The 25,134-nt window shown below is 37.9% G+C and overlaps 1 protein-coding gene and 1 long non-coding RNA gene across 7 annotated transcripts in view; one reads left to right on the forward strand and one right to left on the reverse strand.

Annotated features, from left to right (window-relative positions):
- SEC24D (SEC24 homolog D, COPII coat complex component) overlaps positions 1 to 25,134 on the forward strand; it is a 109,199-nt gene that overhangs the window by 25,414 nt on the left and 58,651 nt on the right. For all 6 annotated transcript variants that reach the window (XM_043569562.1, XM_043569563.1, XM_043569566.1 and 3 more), the window contains exons 7-8: positions 6,881 to 6,992; positions 13,097 to 13,224. In XM_043569562.1, the coding sequence (XP_043425497.1) occupies positions 6,881 to 6,992; positions 13,097 to 13,224 (240 nt within the window). The remainder of the gene's footprint in view (positions 1 to 6,880; positions 6,993 to 13,096; positions 13,225 to 25,134) is intronic.
- On the reverse strand, positions 19,199 to 24,111 carry LOC122476762. The gene is made up of 2 exons (XR_006295602.1): positions 19,714 to 24,111; positions 19,199 to 19,465 (listed from the first exon to the last, which is right to left on the reverse strand). It is a non-coding gene; the product is annotated as an uncharacterized LOC122476762 (long non-coding RNA).

Consider the following 25,134-nt stretch of genomic DNA (forward strand, 5'->3'; position numbering starts at 1 on the left):
TGGGAGGGCCACCACTGATGGTGTTATTCATGTGCCTGGTACTTGGACCCATTTGTTAGTTGGGAATGCTTGGACTGTGTTACCAAGCAGGCTAGCCTGGGTTTGTTCATGTGACTGTGGGAGAGATCTGAGAGGGAAAGTAGGAATATGCAAGGCCTCTTGAGGCCTTCCTTGGCTTGGAACTAGAACATTGCACTTCTGTGGCATTCTCTTAGCCAGAACAAGTCATAGGATCACCCCAGAGTCAAGGAGTAGAAAGATAAGACTCTGCCTTTTTATGGGAGGACCTGAAAAGTGCTTGAAAAAGGCACACAGAGGGTAGAGGATTTTGGTTATTTTTGTGGTCTACCCACTTATTCTATGTTTATTTGAATATAAACTTGAAGATTTGTGATAAAGTGTCTGATCCTATAACATGTTAGAAATTAAGGTTTAATGACTCTTAGTGCCTTTATAGATAATTATGTTACCAGCCATTACTTTTATGGCTTAATATTATTTCATTATTCTAGTTAAAGGAATATCCTATATTTACATTGAATTCATCATTTTATCTTAACTTCTTGTTTCTCTGCTTCTATATAACATCTATAGACCCTCTGGCTCATTCCACTTTGTTCTCTGAAGTTTTTAGCTCCAGGTTCACTGTTAATCGCTCCAGTACTATTTTTTGTCACAATTATTGGCAATTTTACTATCCATCTTTAGAAACTTTCATTTCTTGATCTTCTTTGCTCCCAGTGTTCTTTTCATCCACCCCACCTCAGTTATCCATAGTTTTACCGTTAATATTATCATAACCAATTACAGGAAACTTCAACATCTCGGTTGAAACCATCTTATTTTCCAACCACTGCCTCATATATTTTTGGCTCATCCCCTTTAGGACTACTCAAACCTGAATAATGATTCACCCATCAGGACATAACTCACCACCTTTTCTCTTATACCGCCTTCATCTTCTCACTTATCTTATGCAACTTAGATTATTTGATCCATGATTATAGGTCTGTCCCTTATATCCTCTACTCTCAGCTCCTTTGCCCCTCTCTGTCCACTGAATTCATCTAGAAAAATCCCATATGTTAGTAAACCAACTCTCCACCTACTCCGTGCCTGCACCCCAGATGCTGCCTGGTACTTGAGAAAAATAATTTCTGACCACTGAACTAAGGTGAACCTATAGTTGTGTGATTCTAAAACCTGGCTGCACAAAAGAATTCATGGTGGAGCCATAAAAATATTGATGCCTTGGGGCACCTAAGTGGCTCAAGTTGGTTAAGTGTCTGACTCTTGATTTTGGCTCAGGTTGTGATCTCACAGTTTGTGGGGTCGAGCCCCACATTGGGCTTAGCAATGACAGTGCAGAACCTGCTTGGGATTCTTTCTCTGTCTCTCTTTTTCTCTGCCCCTCCCCTGCTGTATCTCTCAAAAATAAATAAGTAAACATTAAACAAAAAGTTCTGGTGCCTTGCTGCCCCCTGCTAACTTGATTTAATTAGACTGGGATATGGACTGGACATGGAGATTTTTTTTTTTTTTTTGAAGCTCTCTTGCTGATTCTAATGTGTAGCAAGTTTGAAGACCATCACTCATTTTCCTGGTGACTATCATTTCTTCTCTCTTCAAACTCCTAACACTTCCTTCCCCTTTCTGACTCTTTACTGATAATCTTGTTTGTTATTTCAGTGAGAGAATAGTAGCAATCCAAAAAGAACCTCTGCATGCTCCGCTGCCACGTCTCCCTGCATCTGTGCCCATTTATCCCCCTCTCCCATTACTGTGAATGAGCTTCTCCTCCCAACCAAGGCTCTCACCTCCTAGATTCCTTATGGCCTCTCAAGGATAACTCTTCAGCAAGTATCTCCTATATTAGAGTTCTGCAAAAAACCAGAACCAACAGGATATATTTGTATGTATCTCTATCTACCTACCTACCTACCAACAGGATGTATGTGTGTGTATCTATCTATCTATCTATCTATCTATCTATCTATCTATCTATGTATCATCAACAGGATGTATGTGTCTGTCTATTTGTCTAGCTATCAATAAATCAATCAATCAGTCAATCAACAGGATGTATGTGTCTGTCTGTTTATCTATCTACCAACAGGATGTGTGTATATCTTTATCTATCTATCCATCCATCCGTCTATCCATCTATCCATGTATCTTTCTATTGAGAGAGTTATCTTAAGGAAGTTACCCACTCAGCTGTGGGAACTAGCAAATCTGAAATCTGAAGGGCAGGCCAGCAGACTGGAGACACAGAAAAGAGTTGATTTTGCAGCTCAAGTCCAAAGACATCTAGAGACAGAATTTCCTCTTTCTTGGGATTCCTCAGTCTTTTTCTCTTAAGGACTTCAAATGATTGGAAGTCCTCACATTATGGAGAGTAATTTGCTTTACTCAGAGTCCACTGATTAAATGTTAAATATATTAAAACATTTTTTTTCTAAGGCACTAAGAGTCATTAAACCTAAATTTCTAACATGTTATAGGATCAGATACTTGATCACAAAACTTCAAGTTTATATTCAAATAAATATAGAATAAGTGGGTAGATCACAAAAATAACCAAAATCTAAATTGGTGTTTGACCAAAACCTGTGCCTAGCCAAGCTGACATATAAAATTAACCATCACATTCCTCTTTCCTGCATTATTTATACTTGTTTCACGGTAAACTTTAATTTTTCACTGTCTAGATCATTTTCAGCAGAATATAAACATCCTGTAATACCTTCATCATTAATAAAAGAAGCCTCCCTTGGCTTTTCTCAAATTCTCTATCTAGTTTCTACTCATTTATTGGTTCTTTTATAGCAAGAAATCTCCAGAAGAATTGATTCTGCTGTATTCAGTTCATCTCCTCCCTTCTTCTCCTGAACCTACACCAGTGTAGATCTCTTTACCACAGCCCCACCAACACTTGGTGCTTGTTGAGGTCACCAGTGACTTCCATTACCAAATCTAATGGTCCATTCTCAGATCGCATCTTTCTCAACATATCAGCAGAAATTTGACACATCTGCTCATTCCATCCTCCTTGAAACACTTTTTTTCATTTGGTTTCTGGGATACCACCACTCATTTACATCTCTGCTTATCTCACTGGTGGCTCTTTCTTATTTCCTTTGTTGGTCTCACCCTGTCTCTCTGACCTCTTACTATTAGAAGTGTCCCAAGGCTTCGTCATTGGACCTGTCCCTTTCTCTGTCGACATTTACTCTATAGATTGACATTCAAAAGCGTGCTGCTCCCAGGATGGCACCATCAGCATCAGCTGGGAGCTCACTAGAAATTCCTATTCCTAGGCTCTACCCCAGACCTACTGAGTCAGAATCTTTAGGGGTGGGGCCTTGGAATCTGTGTTTAAATAAGCTCTCCAGATGATTCTTAGTTATACTAAGAAGCACTGATGTAGGTGATCTCATCTATTTACATGGCTTTAAATGAGGATTCAGATATTCCTAGTCAAGGTATTTTCTTGAAATCCAGATTCCAATCCCATTCTTCCAGTTCCTCAGGCCCCAGATCCAGGAGTCATCCTTTGTACTTTCTTTCTTGCACATTGTCCTTTACCTAATTCTGTTGGTCCTGGTCCTGGCCCTGCCTTATGTGCCTATCCTCGTTCAAGCCACTATCATCTTTCCATATCAATTATTATAACTCATCTCCCTGATCTTCCAGCCTGCACACAGCATCCAGGTTTATCCATTCAGATTTTGAATCAGATCATGCTGTGACTCAGAACAAAACTCTCCAGTACTCCTCCAGTTAAAAACCAAAGTTCTTACAATGACCCGAAAGACCCTACATTATTTGCCACCTCTGACTCCCTCATGCCTCTCATCTCACACACACACACACACACACACACACACACACACACACACCCCACCCCTCTGACTTGGTCTCTTACCCCTCTTCTCCATCACTTTGCTTCAACCACACCAGCCTCCTTATTATTCCTTAAGCATACCAAGTGTACTCCTGCCTCAAGATCTTTGCACTTGATATTTCCTCTGCCTAGATATATACAGGACATGGCTCATTTCCTCATTTCCTTCCTGTCCTCATTACTCATCACCAGTGTCCCTTATACTGTTGTACATATCACTCCATATCCACAGTACTTATTATTACTTGACATAGATCCATCTTATTTATATATTTATTTATTGTCTGTCTTCCATACAGTGTTAGTTCTCTGAGGTCAAGAATTTGGTTTTGTTCTCTACTGTGTCTCCAACAGCTAGAACACAGGCTGGTACATAGTATATACATTCATACAGTTGTTGAATGAATGAATGAATGAGTGTTAACAACAAAAGCGATAATAACCAGTAGTGCTGTGATTCATCTGAGACCCTTAAAATATATACATACAGGTCAGTCCAGTGTAATTTTTATCATTAAGGTAATGAAATAACAATATCAGATAGAGCCTGTTTATTTTCCTATTCCCAAAGTTACCTGCTTCAACTGACTAAATAATCTTTTCCTTCTGGAAAGAAAATGTAAAATCATGTTTACTAAATTCCTGTTACATGCTAGTCCTGAGCTAAGTGCTCACTCTAATCCTTTTGGGTAGTGCTATTATCCACCTTTTGAGAGTGAGATCACTGGTATCACCATTGAAACTCTTCCTCACTCCCTTTCTGTATCTGCAGGAGGATCACTGAGAAGTGGGGCTCTTCCTATTCCCCTCTTTCTCACCACCCTGAAGCTTACATAATTCTGCTTTGAGCAACCTGCCTTAAGTGTGCACACATCTCCTACCTGGCTTCTCCCTTATTGTTCATTTATCTCAAGAGAACCACTCTTTTTTTCTTTCCCAATTCTGTGATCCCAGAATACTCTATTCATAGAAGATAAGTATAAAAGTAACTCTAGTGGCAAATCTTCTGAAGGAAAAGAAATCTATACATTTTGAGGTATCTTTGACATTATCAAAAGTCACTGTATTCAAATCAAAATCCTTTAAGTACCAAGTCATAGTAAAATATCTCTATTGAAATTTCCATGCATTGTTAAATCTCCAGGCCTGCTTTTCGAGAACATGCATTTGAGGTAAAATTAAAAACCTATAGTATATTTTTAAAAATTACTAGAAGTGGTTTTAAAAAAAAATTTTTTTTTAATGTTTATTTTTGAAGGAGAGAGAGAGAGAGACAGTGTGAACAGGAGAGGGTCAGAGAGAGATGAAGACACAGAATCCAAAGCAGGCTTCAGGCTCTGAGCTGTCAGCACAAAGTCTGACCAGGGCTCAAACTCACAAACTGTGAGATCATGACCTGAGCCAAAGTCGGATGCTTAACCAACTTAGCCACCCAGGCACCCTCAAAATTACTAGAAGTGTTTTAATATTTCTTACTCCCTTTATAATATTCTAGCCAAGATGTGAATTAGTTTAGAAATATAATTACCACATATGACATTGTTTCTTTGGAGCCTGTGCTTTATAAGTTGCAGACAACTAATTTAAAAACAAATTTTTTTTGGAAATATAGTCTATTTTAAGGTTGGAAACTGTTCAATATGTAGATTATTATGCCTTTTAATTTGCTTTCATATTTGACACTTCATTGGTTGAAGTGATTACCATAAATTTTGATTATATAAAAAGTACTCCAATTTTGAGGGAACCGGGTTAACCTTAGGGTGGAAATATAGGATGTAATAGTATTTTGATTTTTCTGTTTGCTTCTTGTCTCTGTCCATGGTAGCTTTTGGTCTCTTCTGTATCTTATGGTAGTTCTGTTTGGAGCATATTCTTTCTATATCATTAATAAGAACTCAAATCCTGTGAAATTAGGAAAATAGAAATGTGTGGATTTAAGACAGTTTAAATTTATTTTTGATATGCCATAAAACCAATGATATCAGTGGCAGCTAGGGCCTGGATTGGATGAGATGGGAAGGGAAAATGGAGAAGGTAACATTTCAGAGTTTGGGGAAGATAATTTTCATATTAATAGTTTCTTTAGGAATATTAAAAACTATATATCCTCCAAAGCTGTGTAGTACAGTCTGGGCACTTGTCACATTTTTCTGTTTTTTCCCTCTTTACTTTTTAACCCCTTGTCTCTTGTCACAAAAGAAGTGAGGGCAGGGAGAAGATAAAGAGGTAGAGGAAGGTAATTATTAGGATGCCTTCTTGTTTTCTTCTTAACTCCAATTACTAGATTTTGCTTATTATTTTCATCCCTAGACAACTACAACAGAAAGACAAATTTTTGTCTCTACATTATTCATCAATATTTATTTTAGAGACATATGTGTCCAAATTAGATGACAAAACCTAAGGACTTTCGTGTCTTCTCGTATCTGTACAATAGGGAACTTCCATGTGGAAACACTATGTTGTTCGTTTTTTACAGTCTCAAGGTGGGGGTGGAAGAACTTGAATGGCAAATTGAGGATCAAGAGGAACTTAAAGTAAAAAGGTGTTTTAGGTTATATTGTAAATCATTTATTCTGCATTTAATGATTTTAGCCTTGTATATTTTCCTTTAACTACAAAAGTTATTTTCTTTATAAACTATTTTCAATTTCTTTTCCTACCAGAATATATATATTTATATATATTAATGCTTATCTAAGGTCCCAGTGACCAAATTGAGTAAAAGTTCTCTGAAAAGTCAGAGCTTAGAGTATCACAGAACAGAATTTAGCAGCTACTGCTCTAAAATTATGAAAGTAAACAAAGGTGGATCTGAAGGCCTGGTAGGCTCTCAGTGAGAATTTGATCTGAACTGAACTGAAAGGATTTAGAAAATACTTATTTGTATGTGTGTGACTAATGGAAAGGAGGGAGAGAGAGGAAATGTTTGGAAGAGTCTTAACTAACTTGCTCTTGATATCGTATCAGATTCAAGTGATCGAGAATGACAGAGCCACCAGAGGAGGACAAGTTTATGCCACCAATACCAGAGGCCAAGTCCCTCCCCTGGTCACTACAGATTGTGTGATACAAGACCAAGGTATTTATTTTCAAAAATGTTTTTCATTGAGGTTTAAAAATTTTTCACCATTAAAAAAAAAAGTTTTTAGCATTTATTTATTTTTTGAGAGACAGAAACAGAGCATGAGCTGCGGAGGGGCAGAGAGAGGAGGAGACCCAGAATCTGAAGCAGGCTTCAGGCTCTGAGCTGTCAGCACAGAGCCCCATGTGGGGCTCAAGCTCACTGACCATGAGATCTTGACCTGAGCCAAAGTTGGATGCTCAACCAACTGAGCCAGCCAGGCACCCCAAAAGTTTTCACCATTTTAAAAAAGTGGATGTGGGGCTCGAACTCACTGACCATGAGACTGTGACCTGAGCCGAAGCCAGACGTTCAACCAATTGAGCCAGCCAGGCGCCCCAAAATTTTTCACCATTTTAAAAAAGCAGATACACTGACACCCTGCAGTAATCCTATCATTGACAGGGAACCTCTTTATAGCTGATAATGGGGACCAATTTTGCCATCAATTGCTCAAGTTCTGAGGATGTATTATCAACTTAATTCTATTTTCTGCTTATAGAAGTCTAAAGAGTGTCTGGTGAGATACAGTTCAAGGTACTAATTTAAGAATATTATTTTAAGTTATGAGCTTAAAGTAGTACATGCTGTACTTTGGCTTAATTTGTTTACTACCTTAGAAACATGGCAAAGATAGCATGAGTAGAGCAGTAGGGGATTGAACATGAGAAATCAGCATACCTGATTCTAGCCCCAGTGATATTTTTTTTTTTTTCATTAGGTTCTTTAACATGGGTGCTCTGTTTTTCCAATTTTGAATTGGGATGAGTAAAGGCTGAGCTCTATCCCTACCTAGATGTCCTCTGTGTGTGCCGCCAGTTTAATGTATCTGCCCTTGTACAGGTTTGTTCTTTCCAGGAATATATTATTTTTCTACCGCTTGTGGCAAGTTAAAACACAGCCTGATGACATCATTGTTTATGTATTTCCAGAACATGTTTTTATCATCCTACACTCAAACTCTATACCCGTTAAACAATAACTCCCCGTTCCTACATTCCCTGCAGCCCCTGGTCTCCTTTATTTTATTTACTGTCTCTATGAGTTTGCCTCTTCTAGGTACCTCGTGTAAGTGGAATCATACAATGTTTATCCTTTTGTGTCTGGCTAATTTCACTTGGCATAATATTTTCAAGGTTCATCCATGGTATAGAATGTATCAGAATTTCATTCTTTTTTAAGGCTGAATAATATTCACTTTTATGTAAATACATTATGTTTATCCATCCATCTGTTGTTGGACATTTTGCTATTGTGAATAGCCATAGCAGCCATATGTCTGCTGTGAACATTGGTGTACATGTATGTGTTTGAGTCCCTGTTTTCAATTATTTGGGGTGTATCTCGAGACATGGAATTGAGATCATACAGACATAAGGAAGATGTAAGGAAGAGTACGAGGAAGGCTAGGAAGAGAAGGAAGGACTGGTGAGGTGGCAAGGTGCAGGTCTTCATCATGTCTCTTGTAGCCCCGCCCATGGTGGGGAGACACAGCTGCCTGCCTTGGAGCCCTGAAGTTGGTCCAGCCACACCCCTTTGCTGTGATGACCCTTTGTCCGGCCTGGTTTATTAGCCGATACTTACTAGTGCATTTTTCAGGATAGAGCCTAAATCTCAGACATGTGCAGAAAGTCACAGACACACGTAGGATATAGAGGCAGAAGGAACCTTGGCCTCCATTTGCTCAGCTTTTCCACTTTACAGGTGTGAGGGCACTAAGGGCCAAGGAGCTTAAACAACTTGCCAAAACTCCACAACTATTTAGGAGTGGCACCTATAAAGAAAAGCATCTACTTAAAAAAACACTGTTTTCTTTGCCTACAAAAAATGTAGATAATGTTTCTTTGGCTATGGTATCGAATGTAAGACCCAACTTGTCCCTTGATTCTGTGCTTCTGCCTATCCTATGAGACCCTGTTCAGGTACCACATACTTTGTATAGTCACCTCTGATCCACATGGCGGCTCGTTGCCTCCCTGGGCCACTTCTTAATGAATTTGCTCTTCTATGATACTTACTATGCTGTATTACAGTTACCTGTTTTTGTTATCACTCTCTCCTACCAGACTTTGAGTTAGCAATAATCGCATCACTGATAAACCTCTTTGGCTACAATACTGCCACTGCACAAAGCTGTCTCCTACCAGACTTTGAAACCAAAGGCTTCATTAGCTCTGTCCCTAAGCCTCTAGCAGGGGGCTTAGCTTCATAAATATTTATTGAATGATTAATCTGTTGAATGTTTTCCAGTCAGATTATCCCATAATGCTCTTTATTAAGCATCTCAAAGAGTTTTGAATCTTAATTACTGAACTTGCAAAATTATCTACTGTAGCCATATCTTTCATGCCCCACTTTTGCATACCAATTTATGAAAACAAATGCTCAGTGGCTTTTTTAAAAATTATCTTTGTGCACATTATCTTCCTAAAAGAAAAGTTTGTTTAGTCCCTGTTAGGAGCTCGTTTGTGTGCATATTGCACTGTGAAGAACTAACCCTTTCAAAGAACAAATACTCAATTTCAATATGTTAGTGGTAATTTTGGCTAGTAAAAATTGAGTACAATGAAAAATTAAAATATACTTGAAAATTTTCAAAAATCTTTATTTCACAGTCTGTAAAATCGTGTGATGAGGAAGATCTTCTCTAAGTTGGTTTTTTTTTTTTTTTGGTTTGAGTTATGTAAAATGTGTAAAATAATAGGGTTTGGGCTCGAGCATATTTACATTTATTGCTAATATTTCTTTTTCTTTTATTACTGCTGCCAAAACTCTTGTTTTACTCCATGTTGGTATTTATCTGGACTCTTTTAACAGTAATGACCAGCCCACCTGTATCCAATGTTTTCCTGCCTCCAGAAGCTGCCTGGCTAGTTTAGTTTTTTTTTCAAGTATTGCCTTACCTGCACTAAAAAAAAAAAAAAAAAAAAAAAAAAAAAAAAAAAAAAAGAAAGAAAAGGTCCCATCTTTGCCTGTGGGCAGAAGGATTGATCTTAATTCTTCATCCAGAATTCAAGGCCTTCATAACCTGGAAGCAACCTACTTGGGATATAGTAAAGAGTTGTGATAGGTTCTAATACCACTTTTGTCATTTACTGACTCCTTAATCTTTGGCAAGTTACTTAACCTCCTCATGCCTTAGTTTTCTCCTCTGTAAAATGGGTATCAATCTCATAGGGCAGTTGTGAGACTAAAATGGTTCACATGTAACCATCCTAGAATGATGCTTAATATACTGGCAATTGCTGTCATAATTATGAGTCCCATTTTGGGCTCTGCTACAGAGGATCTGAGAGACAACAGAAACATGGTACCAACAACAGCTGGATTCAGCCTGCAGTCATGTTAATTTGTCATGCACAGTATTTTGTCTTATTTCTATTTGAAGTCATTGCCGTTATGTAAAATCAGAATATTTTATGTAAAATCCAGATTTCTAGCTAGTCCTAAAAAGTAAAATTTGGCAATAATAGTTTAAAGCTAAATAGAAGAAACTCAGCTTTCTTATGTCCAACCTTTCACTCATTCCAGGCCCACCTGTGCCACAAAACCTGGCCAGGGAAAGGCTCCCAGCCCTGCCACAGTACCCAGTCAACCATGCAAACTCAGGACCATGCACTTCCCAGCACACTGTACTTGCCAAGTCCTTTCACTTTTCCACTCTCCTGTTTCACACTCCTTCCTGAAACCTGCAACTCCTCCTCTCCCAACCTTTCTTTTACCTGCTCATACGACCTCCTTTGTGAGAGAACTGCACAATCATGAGTACCCTTCCATGAATTTTCACCATCATATCAGCCCCTGCTGAAATGTGCACCTGTGCTCTGCCTTTCTGGTTTTGGCTGAAAAGGAATGATCTGTGCTCCAGTCAGAAGCCAGCCTCTCTTGCTGTGCAATACTCAAGTATATTGCTGCAATAAGTCTCCCTTCTTTCTTTTATGCCATCAGTATCTCTCTTTTTACACGATTATCCCATTGTGTTACACTCTCCCCTCTTAAATAATAAAAATGTTTTCATGACCTGTTTCCCTTATAGCTACCCTTCTTTTCTTTCCTACCCTACACAACAAAACTTGGAAGGATTATTGCCAATTCCTCTCCTTAAAAGTTAGGAGTCTCTCAAGCTCACTATAGTCAGGTTTCCCACCCTACCCTCATTCTGCCAAAACTCTCTTCTGGATCTCTAGCAACTTCCATGTTGTTAAATCCAGTGGTCTTTTTTTTTTTTTTTAAGTTTATATTTAAATTCCAGTTAGTTAACATACAGTGTTATATTAGTTTCAGGTGTACAATATAGTGATTCAACAATTCTATGGGTTACTTAGTGCTCATCACAACGAGTGCCCTCCTTGAATGCCCATCACCTATTTCACCCATCCCCACAACCACCTCCCCTCTGGTAACCATCAGCTTGTTCTCTGTAGTTAAGAGTCTGTTTTTTGGTTTTCCTCTTTCTCTTTTTTTTTTCCCTTTGCTCATTTGTTTTGTTTCTTAAATTCCACATTTGGGGGGGCTCCTGGGTGGCTCAGTTGGTTGAGCATCTGACTTCGGCTCAAGTCATGATCTTGCATTCATGGGTTTGAGCCCCACGTCCGGCTCTGTGCTGACAGCTCAGAGCCTGGAGCCTGCTTCAGATTCTGTGTCTCCCTCTCTCCCTGCCCCTCCCCTGTTTGCACCCTATCTCTCTCTGCCTCAAAAGTAAATAAACATTAAAAAAATTCCACATTTGGGTGAAATCATATGGTATTTGTCTTTCTCTTTCTGACTTATTTCACTTGGCATAATACTCTGTAGCTCCATCCAAGTCATTTCAAATGACAAGTAAATCCAGTGGTTTTATTGATCCAGCAGCACCACCATGAACAGATAATCATGCTTTTCCTTGATGTACTTTCTTCACCTCTGGGACACCAGATAGTCCTTGTTTTTATCCTTCTCAATCCTTTAACTGGCTTCTCCTTTTTCTCTGGCTTCTTTATGTTAGAGGACCCAGGGCTTAGTTCTTGGCCATCCTCTCTTCTCTGGCCACACTTATTCCCTTCGTGGTTTAACCTAGTTTCATGGCTTCAAATACCATCTATATGCTGAAAACTCCCAAGTGTGTATCTTCATCCCAGTGCCCAGACTCACATATCTAGTTGTTTACTCAGCTTCACTGTGGGATTGCTTAATAGAGTTTCCAAAGTGGACATGTCCAAAGCCAGATCCCTGATCTCCACCTACATACCCATTAGCACACTCCTTCCCTTCCTGCTTTTCTTCTGTCAGTTGGTGCAACTTCATGCTTCTGGTTCCTCAACCCAAAAACTTTGGACTCATTCCTGATCTCTTTCTATCTCACCTCCCATCTTCACACACACCTCAGACATCACTCCTATCAACAATCAGTGGACTTTTAAAATGTGTGCAGATTCTGGCCGTTTGTTAGTACCTCTACTGCTATCAGGCTGGTCCCTACCACCACCCTTCCACCACCAGTCCTGTACAAATTTTGTTACTTCTCTGAACTCCTTAACAGCCTGTGTGCCCAACACATGCTCCATGCCGGCCACACAGGCCTCCCTGATACTCATCTTCCATCAGGCCAGACAAGCCCTGCCCCCAGGCACCTCCTTGGGTAAATCCCTTGCTTCCTTGGAGTCTTTACTCAAATGTTACCTTTTAAATAAGGCGTACTCTATAACTACTTAAAGTTGCAATCTGCCTCCCACCAAAGTTCACCTTAACCAGATATGCTTTTTTCATAGCATTTATCATTTTCTAATGACCTATGTAATTTACTCATTTACTAGGTTTTATAGTTATTGTCTGTATCTTCTGTAAGAACATAAGCTCTACAAGGAAGCAATTAGACAATGTCTAAAACTTAGTAGACATTCAATAAATATAAATATGAGCATAGATTGTAGAATTGCATAATACTACTTATTTTTAGAAATCATGAAGAAAGTTATATAAATAAGGCAATGTGTTATCTAGAATTACCTTGATAAATATTTAAACATTATAGGGCAGATTTTTTTTCTCTGCAAATTTTAAGTGTGTTCCTTTGACCTTTTCAGGCAATGCTAGTCCTCGATACATTCGTTGCACAACTTACTGTTTCCCATGCACGTCAGATATGGCCAAGCAAGCTCAGATTCCATTAGCTGCTGTCATCAAACCTTTTGCCACAGTTCCTTCAAATGAGGTAAGAATGATGAAAATAGTAATTCGAGGAACGCCTGGCTGGCTCAGTTGGTGGAACATGCGACTCTTGATCCTGGGATTGTGAGTTCAAGCCCCATGTTGGGTGTAGAGATTCCTTAAAATAAAATCTTAAAAAAAAAAAGCAATTCAACAATTTACCAATTCAAAATCCTTCTTTCATCATTGTTTTTTTATTCTGTATTATAAACAGAAAATTGGAGAATATTTATATAGTGCAAAAATATCTAAATAAATGAATATTCAATAGAATAACTATTCAATTCACTAAGGAAGACAAAAATCTGACAAGCTATCTTTTTTGGCAACCTGTATACCAAATACTAATGGACTGGATCACTTGTGGCTCTGTTGTAACAATGTGAATACTCAGAAAATATGGAATGTCATATACTCAGACCTCTCATGTGGCCCTTATAGCCTAGTTCGAAGCCCCAGCATCTAGGTGTTCTGGTGAAGGAAGTTAACAGAGCCCAAGGTTCATGGTCTTATTAAGCTGCTTTAATAGTCATGGGGCCAAGCTGTTCATAAACTCCTGCTTAAAAAGTCAGTATGATTAGAAAGCGTATGTCTTGAGTTGGAAAGATGTACCCAATATATAATTCATTTGGGTGTTTATCTTAAATTTCTGATATTAGGATGGAGTTAATGGATGTTGTGATTAAAACATCCCCCCACACTGCTGTGATTCCTTCTTTTCATGTCCTGAATGGTGGATACCCACATATACACAGAGACATAAGGTACTATAGTAGAGCTAGTAAAATAGGTTAGGAAAAGCTTTAATTCTGGCTGGAGCTTTGGCCATAACCCTATTGCACTAGTCCAGTCAGCTGCATTGAACCCTGGATTCCTTTTGCTGCACCCAGATTCTCTTCCCAACTGAACCCTCAGCTTCCCTTTAATGGTTCTTTGAGCTTGGCTGATCTAGTGTAGAACACCTAACAGCATCTGAGCAAAAGGCAGACCATCTGCACAGGAGAACAGATTTGTCGCCTTTTGTGGTCTGGCCATGCCAGCTGTTTTGGGCAGCATGGTGGCATGGGGAAGGGGAAGAGGGGTCTGCTTTACATCACCTCAGGGATGGAGGAAACGGGAGAAAGAACGCGTCTGTGTGGACACTGGCTTTCATGCCCTTTGAGATGTCCACTCATTCTCCTTGTAGTATGGCAGAATGCTGCCCTCTCTTTGGGAGTGGAGTGAACTGGCTTAGAGCGGAGCATAGAAGGGGCTATTCCTGGAAGCCAATATTACATGCACTATGGTCTCATATTTGTAAATCAAGAAGTACATTCAGTATTTACTATACTTATTTTAAGTGTGGTCTCTTATATGATGGACCCAGAAATTTAATATAATGTCTATAAAGTCCTCTTTGAATCCCTATGCTTAATAAGGATAAGGTAGACCAATATGTAATGGCAAAGAGATCCATGTTTAAATATGATATGTGTTTCAAATAATAGCTAGAAATGATTTTTTAGCTATTTTCACATTTCATTATGAAAATTTTCAAGCGTACAGAAAATTTGGAAGAATTTTATGGTGAACACCTATATATCTGCCACCTAGATTCCACCGTTAATGTTTAACTATTCTTGGCTTTGTCACATTTTGAGTCATCTGTCCATCAATCCGCCTTTTTTAAATGCATTTCAGAGTAAATTGCAGACATTAATTAGTACACTTCCCCCTAAATACTCCAGCATTCATGGCATTAATGAGAGTTCAATATTTTCTTACAGATTGTTTTTCCTTTTGAGGTAAAATTGATTTATAGTAAAATGCACATATCTTAAATACGGTTCACTGAATTTTGACAAATGGATATATCTGTGCAACTCAAAACCCTCTGAAGATGAAAAACATTACTGTCATTCTTAGAAGTGTCTCCTGCCCCTTCCACCAGCCTCCCCTAACAACCTTTCTTCCTTGGCAACCATCGTTCTGATTTTTTTTCCACCATAGATTTGTTTTGCCTCTTCTAGGTGCTCATGTAAACAGACTCTAGGGTATGCACTCTTCTGTGTTAGGCTTCTGCCAGCAGCTTAATGTTTAGAGCACCATAAACATGCTATTGCCTGTATTAGTAATGTGTTCTTTTTTTTAGTGCTGAATAGCATTTTACTGTATGGGCATAGCAGTTTGTTTAGCTAGTCTTTTATGATGAACATCTGGGCTGTTTCCAGTGTCTGGCTGTTGTGAATGAAAATTCCATGAATATTCTCGTACAAGTCTTTCTGTGGACATATAGTCATTTCTCTTGGATTAATACCTATAAGTAGTTTGCTGGCTCATGAGGTACATGTTTATTTAATTTTATAAGAAACTGCCAGGGGCACCTGGGTGGCTCAGTCAGTTGAGCATCTGACTCTTGGTTTCAGCTCAGGTCATGATCTCACAGTTTGTGAGTTCAATCCCCAAGTCAGGCTCCACACTGATGGCACGGAGCCTGCTTGGGATTCTCTCTCCCTCTCTCTTTGCTCCTCCCTTGTGCATTCTCTCTGTCTCTCTCTCTCAAAATAAATAAATAAACTTAAAAAAAAGAAAAGAAAAATAAACCGCCAGATCATTTTCTAAAATGGGTGTACCGCTTTACAGTCTTTCTAACATTGTATCAGAGAGCCTCTCTGTTTGCTGTTGTCGTCTTTTTAATTTTAGGAAGTTCTGATGGCTCTGTAGTAGTAACTGTGAGATGTATTTTTAATTTCACGTTTTATACTTTGAACAAATTTAAATTAAAAGAGGACTAGTGAATAATATCACACTCACATACCTACTACCCATCATTAACAAATATTAATATTTTGTGATATTTTCTTAAAATAATTTTGTGGGAATTAAAGCTTCCTAGCTATATAGGGTATTTCCTTTATCAGGCCATTCCTCTCCTCCCTCCCCTTTAGGGGCAGATGCTATAATGAATTTGTATCTATTCTTCCTATATGTGACTTTATATATAGACTTCGCGCTCATGGGTCCATGGTAATACATAGTATGATTTTGCTTTTTAATGAATCAATTAATTTTAAATAAGTAAAATATAAACTTATATGAAAGGGGTATACAGTTAAAAAAGGTCTCTTCCTACCATTCTATCCTCCCCCTTACAGATGACCTTTACCTATTCTTTATGATTCCTTCTAGAAATGAAAAATGCATATACCAGCATGTAAGTACACATCCTTTAAAAAAATAAATATATAAATGGTCGTATAGCATAGAGACTCTTTTTCACATTTCTTTTTTCAGTTAAAGTGTCTGGGGGGCACCTGGTTGGCTTAGTCTGTTAAATGTTCGACTCTTGGTTTCAGCTCAAGTCATGATCTCACGGTTTGTGGATTTGAGCCCCGCCTCCAGTTTTGCACTTACAATGTAGAGACTGCTTGGGATTTTCTCTCTCTCCCTCCCTCTCTGCCCTTCTCTCTCTCTCTCAAAATAAATAAAATAAACATTAAAAAAACATCTGGCACTCCTACCATGTTGCTACCTACAGAGCTGCTGCCTTATTCTTTCCAACAGCTGTGTGACATGATATATTAGCAAGATAACCACTGTTGTCAACTGTATGTATCAATTTTAAAATGTGTAAGGTCCCAGGGGTTTACAATTTTTAAATGTGAATCCTAAAATTGAGGGAAATATAGTAACATGAGTGTGCTTTAAAGAATGTCAGATCAAACCCTTGACACATCTCCCGGCAGGGGGCGGCGGGGGGCAGGGGAGGGAGGATTTCTCTGGATGTACACTCTCTACCTCACTCATTCCTATGCCACCTGAATCATTTTGCAGTAATCTGTTCTTTTCATAATAAGAAGGTAACACTTGGACCTTGAAAGAGGCTTGTGCAGCAGTTTTGTAATGTATCAGTGTGTGTGCTACGTGGGATTTCTGCCCCTGGGCAGTATTAGCTTCTGTGCACTTTGTCCACAGCAATGAATTTGCACAGTTTTCAGCTACACACTAGTGAAAACCTCTCCTCCTTGCTCCTCCCCATCACCCAGGTGTCCCAGGCCAAGCTCCCATGAAACAGAACAAAACTCAACAGCTATTCATACCCAAAACCAGAATCTGTAACCACCTTCTTGTTATCACCATTTAGTATTAACAATGAAATTATTCAGTAATAGGTTCCTGAAAATGAAATGTAGTATTTAGTTGAGAAAAGCTTTCAAATCTTAGTTCAAGCCCCACCCCCAATATGTATTCACATTTCTTTTTCTTTTTTTAAAAGTTTTTATTTTATTTTGGAAGAGAGAAAGCAAAAGCAGGGGAGGGGCAGAGAGAGAGGGAGATGGGGGACCCAAAGAAAGCTCTGCGTTGCCAACAGAGAGGCTGATGTGGGGCTTAAACTCACGAACCGTGAGATTGTGACCTGAGCTGAAGTCCGATACTTAACTGATTGAGCTACCCAGGCGTCCCATCATATACACATTTCTCACACAGACCAAATGTGTGTGCTTTCTATTTTCCAAAATTGTTTGATCTGACCAAATACTATTTCCTCACCAGCATGAGGTTTTCCTTCCTTTGGTGAAAAATTTATGCTGCATTTTAGTCTTGTGCTTCCCAAAGTAATAAATGGATGAGTTTAGAGTGGTGGCTTATTTTTGGAATCTGACTTAGGGAGAAGCTCTGCTTGAGAAAATAACAGACTCTATTCTTTTCATGTTGCTAGAGACTCTGCACACTAAGTAAATGTATTTTGACAGTACTGTGTTTTCTATTGCAGTTCTCTCTACAGAAGCTCTTCCTTTTCTTTAGACCTTTAAAAACAGGATTATTCTGAATACACTGTGTGTGTGTGTGTGTGTGTGTGTGTGTGTGTGTACATATATATCTGTACTGACATATATATGTGTATTGACAAATAAAATTGTAAGATATTTAATGAATATACTATATTTAGAAAGGATTACTGTCTCTTACATAGCAGTGTCTCCTGGGTTGAATGAAGACATTCTCTATTTAAAGAACTACATTTACTTTTATATGTTGAAATAGGCTTAGAGTTAAAAAAATAAGAAATATTAAAGGGATATTAAAACACCAGGAAGAAGTTCCTAAAGGTTGTGTTCTCAAAAAAATTGTCTTCCTCTTTGGGGATTAACTTCACCTGAATGAGGCGAGCCACTAGCATTAAGGAACCATCCCTGCTCCACTACACTGATGAGCTGGGTGAAGTAGGATTTAGGGCTCCTCGACAGACTCTCACTTTGTGGTTTCCATGACACCTTACTGGTGTATTTTTTTCTACCTCACAGGCAGGAAACATTTTAGTTCCCTGTGGGTTTTTTTTCCTGATGTAATATTGCGGTTCACCAAGGCATGGACTTGGGATCTTCTCTTCTCTCTTTAGGATTCTTTTCCTTCCAAAGACCAAATATCATCTGTAACAGCTGCTGCTATATTACTTAAGGGAATAATAGTAGTCAGTCTTACAGAGTACTAATGAGTAAAATTATAGGGGTTTTTAAAAAATTTATATTAATTTTTTAATTTTTTAACATTCATTCATTTTTGACAGAGACAAAATGTGAGCAGAGAAGAGGCAGAGAGAGGGGGATACACAGAATCTGAAGCAGGCTGCAGGCTCTGAGCTGTCAGCACAGAGCCTGATGTGGGGCTTGAACACACAAATTGTGAGATCCTGACCTGAGCCAAAGTCAGAGGCTTAAGTGACTGAGCCACCCAGGTGCCCCTATAAGGTTTTTTTTTTTTTAAACTTTTTAATGTTTATTTATTTTTGAGAAAGAAAGAGAGAGAGAGACAGAGTGTGAGCAGGGGAGGGGCAGAGAAATAAGGAGACACAGAATCTGAAGCAGGCTCCAGGCTCCACGCTGTCCACACGAAGCCTGATGTGGGGCTTAAACTCATGAACCCTGAGATCATGACCTGAGGCAAAATCTGACACTCACCTGACTGAGCCATCCAGGCACTCCTCTAAGGGTTTTGGGTTTTTTTTTAGTGTATGTTCATTTATTTGTTCTTCACATCAACCTATTTATTATCCCACTTTAGATACAAGGAAAATGAGGCACAGTCAGGTAACTCATTAAGGCCAATGGCTACTAAGTCACAGAGGTAGGATTCCAACCCAGGCGGTCAGACACCCAGGTCCTTAACTCCAGTCACTGTGCTGTTACTGTCTCACTCAGTCATTCCTACTTATTCACATACCCAAATACTTTTCTGAAATCTCTCCTTAGGTACCTCATAGAAACCTCAAGCATGGGGCGCCTGGGTGGCGCAGTCGGTTAAGCATCCGACTTCAGCCAGGTCACGGTCTCGCAATCTGTGAGTTCGAGCCCCACATCAGGTTCTGGGCTGATGGCTCAGAGCCTGGAGCCTGTTTCCGATTCTGTGTCTCCCTCTCTCTCTGCCCCTCCCCCGTTCATGCTCTGTCTCTCTCTGTCCCAAAAATAAATAAAAACGTTGAAAAAAAAATTAAAAAAAAAAAAAAAAAAGAAACCTCAAGCTTAATATGTTCAATGGTGGATTTCTGATCTCTAACCCTAAACCAGTTCATTGTTCCATGTATCTATAAGTGATACTATTATATATTTAACTGCTTGAGCCAGAAACCAAAAACTAAATAAGCAATCATAGTTAATAATAGAAAATGAGGAACATACTGAAATTAGATATTTATAATCTATAATCAAGTAAATAAAATTTAAAGTATCTTTCTTAAAGGTAAGTGGGTTATATGAATACTTTTATTCTTCATATGAACAATATTTTATTTACTATTTTTAGGTATAGTAAACTTTAAGGTTTTACTCCTTATCTGAGTAATAATTGCCATAATTGCTGCAATTTAAAAAAAAGATATCTCTAAAGATATCTTGATTTGGCATCTATCAAAAGGATATAATACAGTTTTTTTTTTTAGTTGCTTCTATTTGACAGAACCTTTTAAAGCATGCCACTGTGTTAGCAACGGCCGATAAAAATAAACCTAATCCAAGCAGTTATGATCAGAGAATGTTCCCTGTGAGCATTTGCTTTGGAGATGTATGCTATTTCCAAGAGCATATATATCATCGTTGTTTAAGATTTCATGTTCCTTACCATAAATTTTAATTTTTTGTATGTTTTTCAAGTGAAACCCATTGCCACATTCAGTGTAATTAACTATGAAAGTAATTGGTTATCTTTTGTTTAGTAACTTGTGATTTTATTTTTGATGCTGTATTTTAAAAATGGAGGTAGACACAGGTTTCAGTGCAAAAGGATTGAAGATTATACTTAATTTTGCATTTTCTTCAAAGTAGGAAATCTTTACATTTTAGACAAGTGTGTAGATTTAATTATACATGGCATTTAGTAATTTCACCTATAAACCAGATGACAGAAGCTTTTACTACATCTGTGACTAGAAATCTGAAATATGTGTATATTTTTAAAATTGTAAATGGATATAATAGTCAAAGTAATTTCTTTTCTTGCTGAATTAATACAGTGCAGATAAGCTTTTATCCGAGTCTTTAAATTTCACTTGATTTATAATCCCCTAATACTCTGTGCTAGGAACTGAGGTGAACTTTAGGGTTATGAGGGAAGACAAGACAATTACTCTTGTCTAGGACTTACAGAAAATTTCCAAGTACCCAGCTAATTTTGGTGCAGTGTGGAAAAAATTCTGATGGGTACAACTTTGTTCTGTGGAGTTTAGGCTTCAGGAAGTTTTACCTTAGTTATGACTTAATGAAGAAGCTTGTTCTGTTACTAAATACTATTTAAATTCTTTTTTCTTTTTTTTTTTTTTAAATTTTAGAAACAGTGCAAGTGGAGGAGAAGGGCAGAAGGAGAGAGAGAGAGAGAGAGGTAGAGAGAGAGAGAGGGAGAGGGAGAGAGAGAATGAATCTTAAGCATGCTGAGCATGGAGCCTGATGTGGGGCTTGATCCCATGAACCTGGGATCATGACCTGAGCTGAAATCAAGAGTCGGATGCTCAACCACCTGAGCCACCAAGGTGCCCCTAAATTCTTTTTCTTTAACGATTATTCATTTTCTGATAGATTCAGTAGATATGAAGAAGTGATTGCAAAGAAAAAGGAATGAATGTCAAAGAACTGACAAATGGGGTTAACAAAAAAGGAAAAGACTGTCAGAGATTAGACCCAACACTAACACATTACATCAGGGGTGGACTTCCTATGCATCATTTGCAGGAGGGATTGCTCGGTCATGCATTTGACTTTTCAGTCTTGCCGGCATGAATTAACATTTTGGCAGAGTTTACACTGCAATTTAAGCATCAGAGGAAAAACAATTCTGTCTCACTATAGTATTATGTCTGTGTGTTACCCTTCTTTCAGGAAGGTAGCAACTTGTGAAATAGGTGTTATTCAAGTTTAGAGATGTAGAAGCTGTACAGGTTCTGAGGCTATTAAAGTCAGAGCTAATGAGCAATGCTGCTGGAATTCGAGATTTCAGATTCCAAGTTCTTTTACTACATCTGGCTATAAATGAGCTTGTTGAGGTTTTATTTAATTAAACATATAAAATAGCATTCCTTTTTCTTGCTGGCAGTCAGTTTAGCAGTGGATTTCTTGCTCCTCCTGTAAACTTGTGAGTTATCGTGAAATGTCTGTCTTAACCTCTTTTCTTGCAGCCTTGTGACTTTAAGCTACTGCTTCATACTCCTTGAAGGCAAAGGCTGTCCAAAATCCATAGGCTGGGCATTCAGTAAAGGTACTAGTTGAATAAACACACTCTCAGGGTTGGATAGATATTTAAAAGACAAAGATAAACCAAACTATAGAGTGGTGGTTGATATCTAGATATTTTAAGCCTCTAAATTAATAATATTTTTTGTACAGTAAGTCTTAATTATTAAGTTCCTTGGTAGCACTTTGAGTCTGTTGATAAACATGTCACTTAATGAAGTAAGGGTTTTATCTTACTTTGGCTATCTGATTTTATTTTGTACTTTTGAATGACTACAGTCTGATCAGACTTTGTGGGTAAAGAAAAAAAAATCATTTGAGAGATTATAGATGTATTTTAGCACATACTAATGAATACACATATCAGTATATTCCAGCACATATTAATGAGGGGTTATATTTCATTATAAAGAGCAGAACAGTGAAACAAGTAGGAAGAAATCTTGATCATAATAAAGATATGTCCAGAACCAATAAAAATCGACTGTCTTCTCCAAAGTACAATAGATGGTAACCAAATGGTGGGACACAGGGTTAGGATCCAGGAAATGACTTAGGTCTCTGCTGTGCCTTATATTATGATCTTGGGTGTTTATTCCCAAGAGGGAGAAGTCTGGCTCTGATGTCCCATAGATCTAGAAGACTGCTAGTGTCTACGTTTCCACTCTATGGTGCATTCAGTGTGGATTATCATGAACTTATCACACATCCTATAATTGTTAGAAATTCTTGTGAACAATCTAACACAATCTAACCCAAAGTGGTTTCATTTATATTATACTTTTAATAAAAGAAATCTGAAGTGTATTATTCACTTAAAAAACACATGAAGATTGTGAGACTATGCATTTTTACATATAGCCCAAATTTAGCTAGCTTTACTGAAAAACATGCTCTGAAATGAAATTGATTACAACATAATATTGTGTCCTTTAAAAAACTTAAAGAATGCTTATAACTTAAATTAGAAGTTACTTCACTTCATTCTGACATGAAAGCTTCAAGAGTCTGAATCTGTTTTTAATATGAGCATTATAATCTGAAGTTATCTGCTTTAATGCAGTATTTAAAAAGGTATTAACATAAAAACTTGGAAAAATAAAATGCATATACTCAAATAGAAGTAGAATTATGAATATAACATTTAAAATACTTTAATGTATAAAGTCACTTTAGAAACTGAATTTTATCCCTTGATGATTGTGGTCATTGTTGATATAGTGCTATGAAAAAGTTTGGCAGCTGAAGAACAGAATCTTGTCCCTTTTTAGAATGGTGTTATACCAGACATACAGAAAGAGTCACATTTGTCAGGGCAAAGGTTGTTAGAATTCTATTTTAAGTTATAGTTTAGAAGCTAACTGCACCAAGCTTATTTTCTTAGTCACTAAATTATTCACATGAATCTTTTTTACTAAATGGAGAATACCTTCAGGAGAAATAAGAATAAAAAAGAGAATATCATGCCTTGATTTAATTTTCAGTGGCTGTGGGTTTTATGACTTTCTATGCCTGGTGATTTAGTGTGCAACATCCATAACGTAGGAGCCAAGACCAGTCTCATTAGACATAGAGCGCTGGGCACTCATGAGGGGCTGCACTGGAGAGGAAATATTTTAGTGCCTCTTGCTACCGTTTTCATCAATTCTTTTTTTTTAATTTTTTTTCAACGTTTATTTATTTTTGAGAGACAGAGAGAAACAGTGTGAGTGGGGGAAGGGCAGAGAGAGAGGGAGACACAGAATCCGAAGCAGGCTCCAGGCTCTGAACTGTCAGCACAGAGCCTGATGCAGGGCTTGAACCCACACTGTGAGATCATGACCCGAGCTGAAGTCGGATGCTTAACCAACTGAGCCACCCAAGAGCCCCTTCATCAATTCTAAGGTCCACATTTCCTCACATTTTAACATTTCTAAAACAGGAATATCTCCTATTAACAATGACTTCTTAGCATTGTGTCCTGTTCAATTGGAAGCTTCTCTGTCTCTTATAACTGATGAGATTTTAGAATTAGTGAAATGTACTAATTATGCCTTGCTTTACTAACTTTGCTCAAATTTTGTGGACTTGATAATACAAGGGCTTAAAATGTATACAGTTGATGTCCTTGTAGTGCTCAAGTACGAGAAAAGCAAATATTTCAAAGTTTCATATTTGAAAGTTTACTAGGCATCCCACTGATTAAAACCAAAAAACTGAAATTAAATCCTATTTTGAGAAGGAAGGAAAGAGGGCAGGAGAGTAGTTAGGAAAGGAGAGAAGAAAGAAAACCTTATGCAAACCTTTCATATCTGAAAATGACTCCCAAGTTTGTCTGAACCACAAGTGAGTTTTGAAGCAGTTCTTTGTCAGGAGTGTAGCATAACTACAAGTAAGGTAATAAGGGCAGGAGTGTAGGAATCACACGAAGCTGGGTCTGCAAATTCACTTTACCACTTCTAGTAGTGTGACCTTGAAAAATTTACTTAACGTTTTGGGTCTCATTTCTCTCATAAATGAAATTATGATAACCTCCTTACATGATAGTTACTTAAAAATAAAATAAGCTGTGGGGCGCCTGGGTGGCGCAGTCGGTTGAGCGTCCGACTTCAGCCAGGTCACGATCTCGCGCTCCGTGAGTTCGAGCCCCGCGTCAGGCTCTGGGCTGATGGCTCGGAGCCTGGAGCCTGTTTCCGATTCTGTGTCTCCCTCTCTCTCTGCCCCTCCCCCGTTCATGCTCTGTCTCTCTCTGTCCCAAAAATAAATAAATGTTGAAAAAAAAATTTAAAAAAAAAAAAAATAAAAAAAAAAAAAATAAAATAAGCTGTTATAAGGAATGATAGCTATTCTTATTATCATCTTTACATTATTGTTGTGGTTATTTTTTATATGATATTAAATTCCTCCATGGAAAATTTTAACTCAGCAATCACTGATTTTGGGAGTCTACTGTATACAAGGAAGAGAAACAAAAACTACAGTAATTTAGGTTTACTGGAAATGGGCATTTAAGAGAGATGTTATCACACCCCTTCAGTGATTCCAGTTATACATCTTACATAAGAAGGAGGAAACTGTTATATATGCCACATTTATATTCATTTATAAGTGGAAAGAGTTGGCTGCTCATTTATATTTTTAAAAAGAAGTGTTGCATAGGACCTGTCATTGGATAGTATATCATAATTTTCTTTTTATTCAAATGATAAACACTCACCATTACATAAACATTTATGTAA

The sequence above is a fragment of the Prionailurus bengalensis genome, chromosome B1 (assembly GCF_016509475.1).
Source record: "Prionailurus bengalensis isolate Pbe53 chromosome B1, Fcat_Pben_1.1_paternal_pri, whole genome shotgun sequence".
NCBI lineage: Eukaryota > Metazoa > Chordata > Mammalia > Carnivora > Felidae > Prionailurus > Prionailurus bengalensis.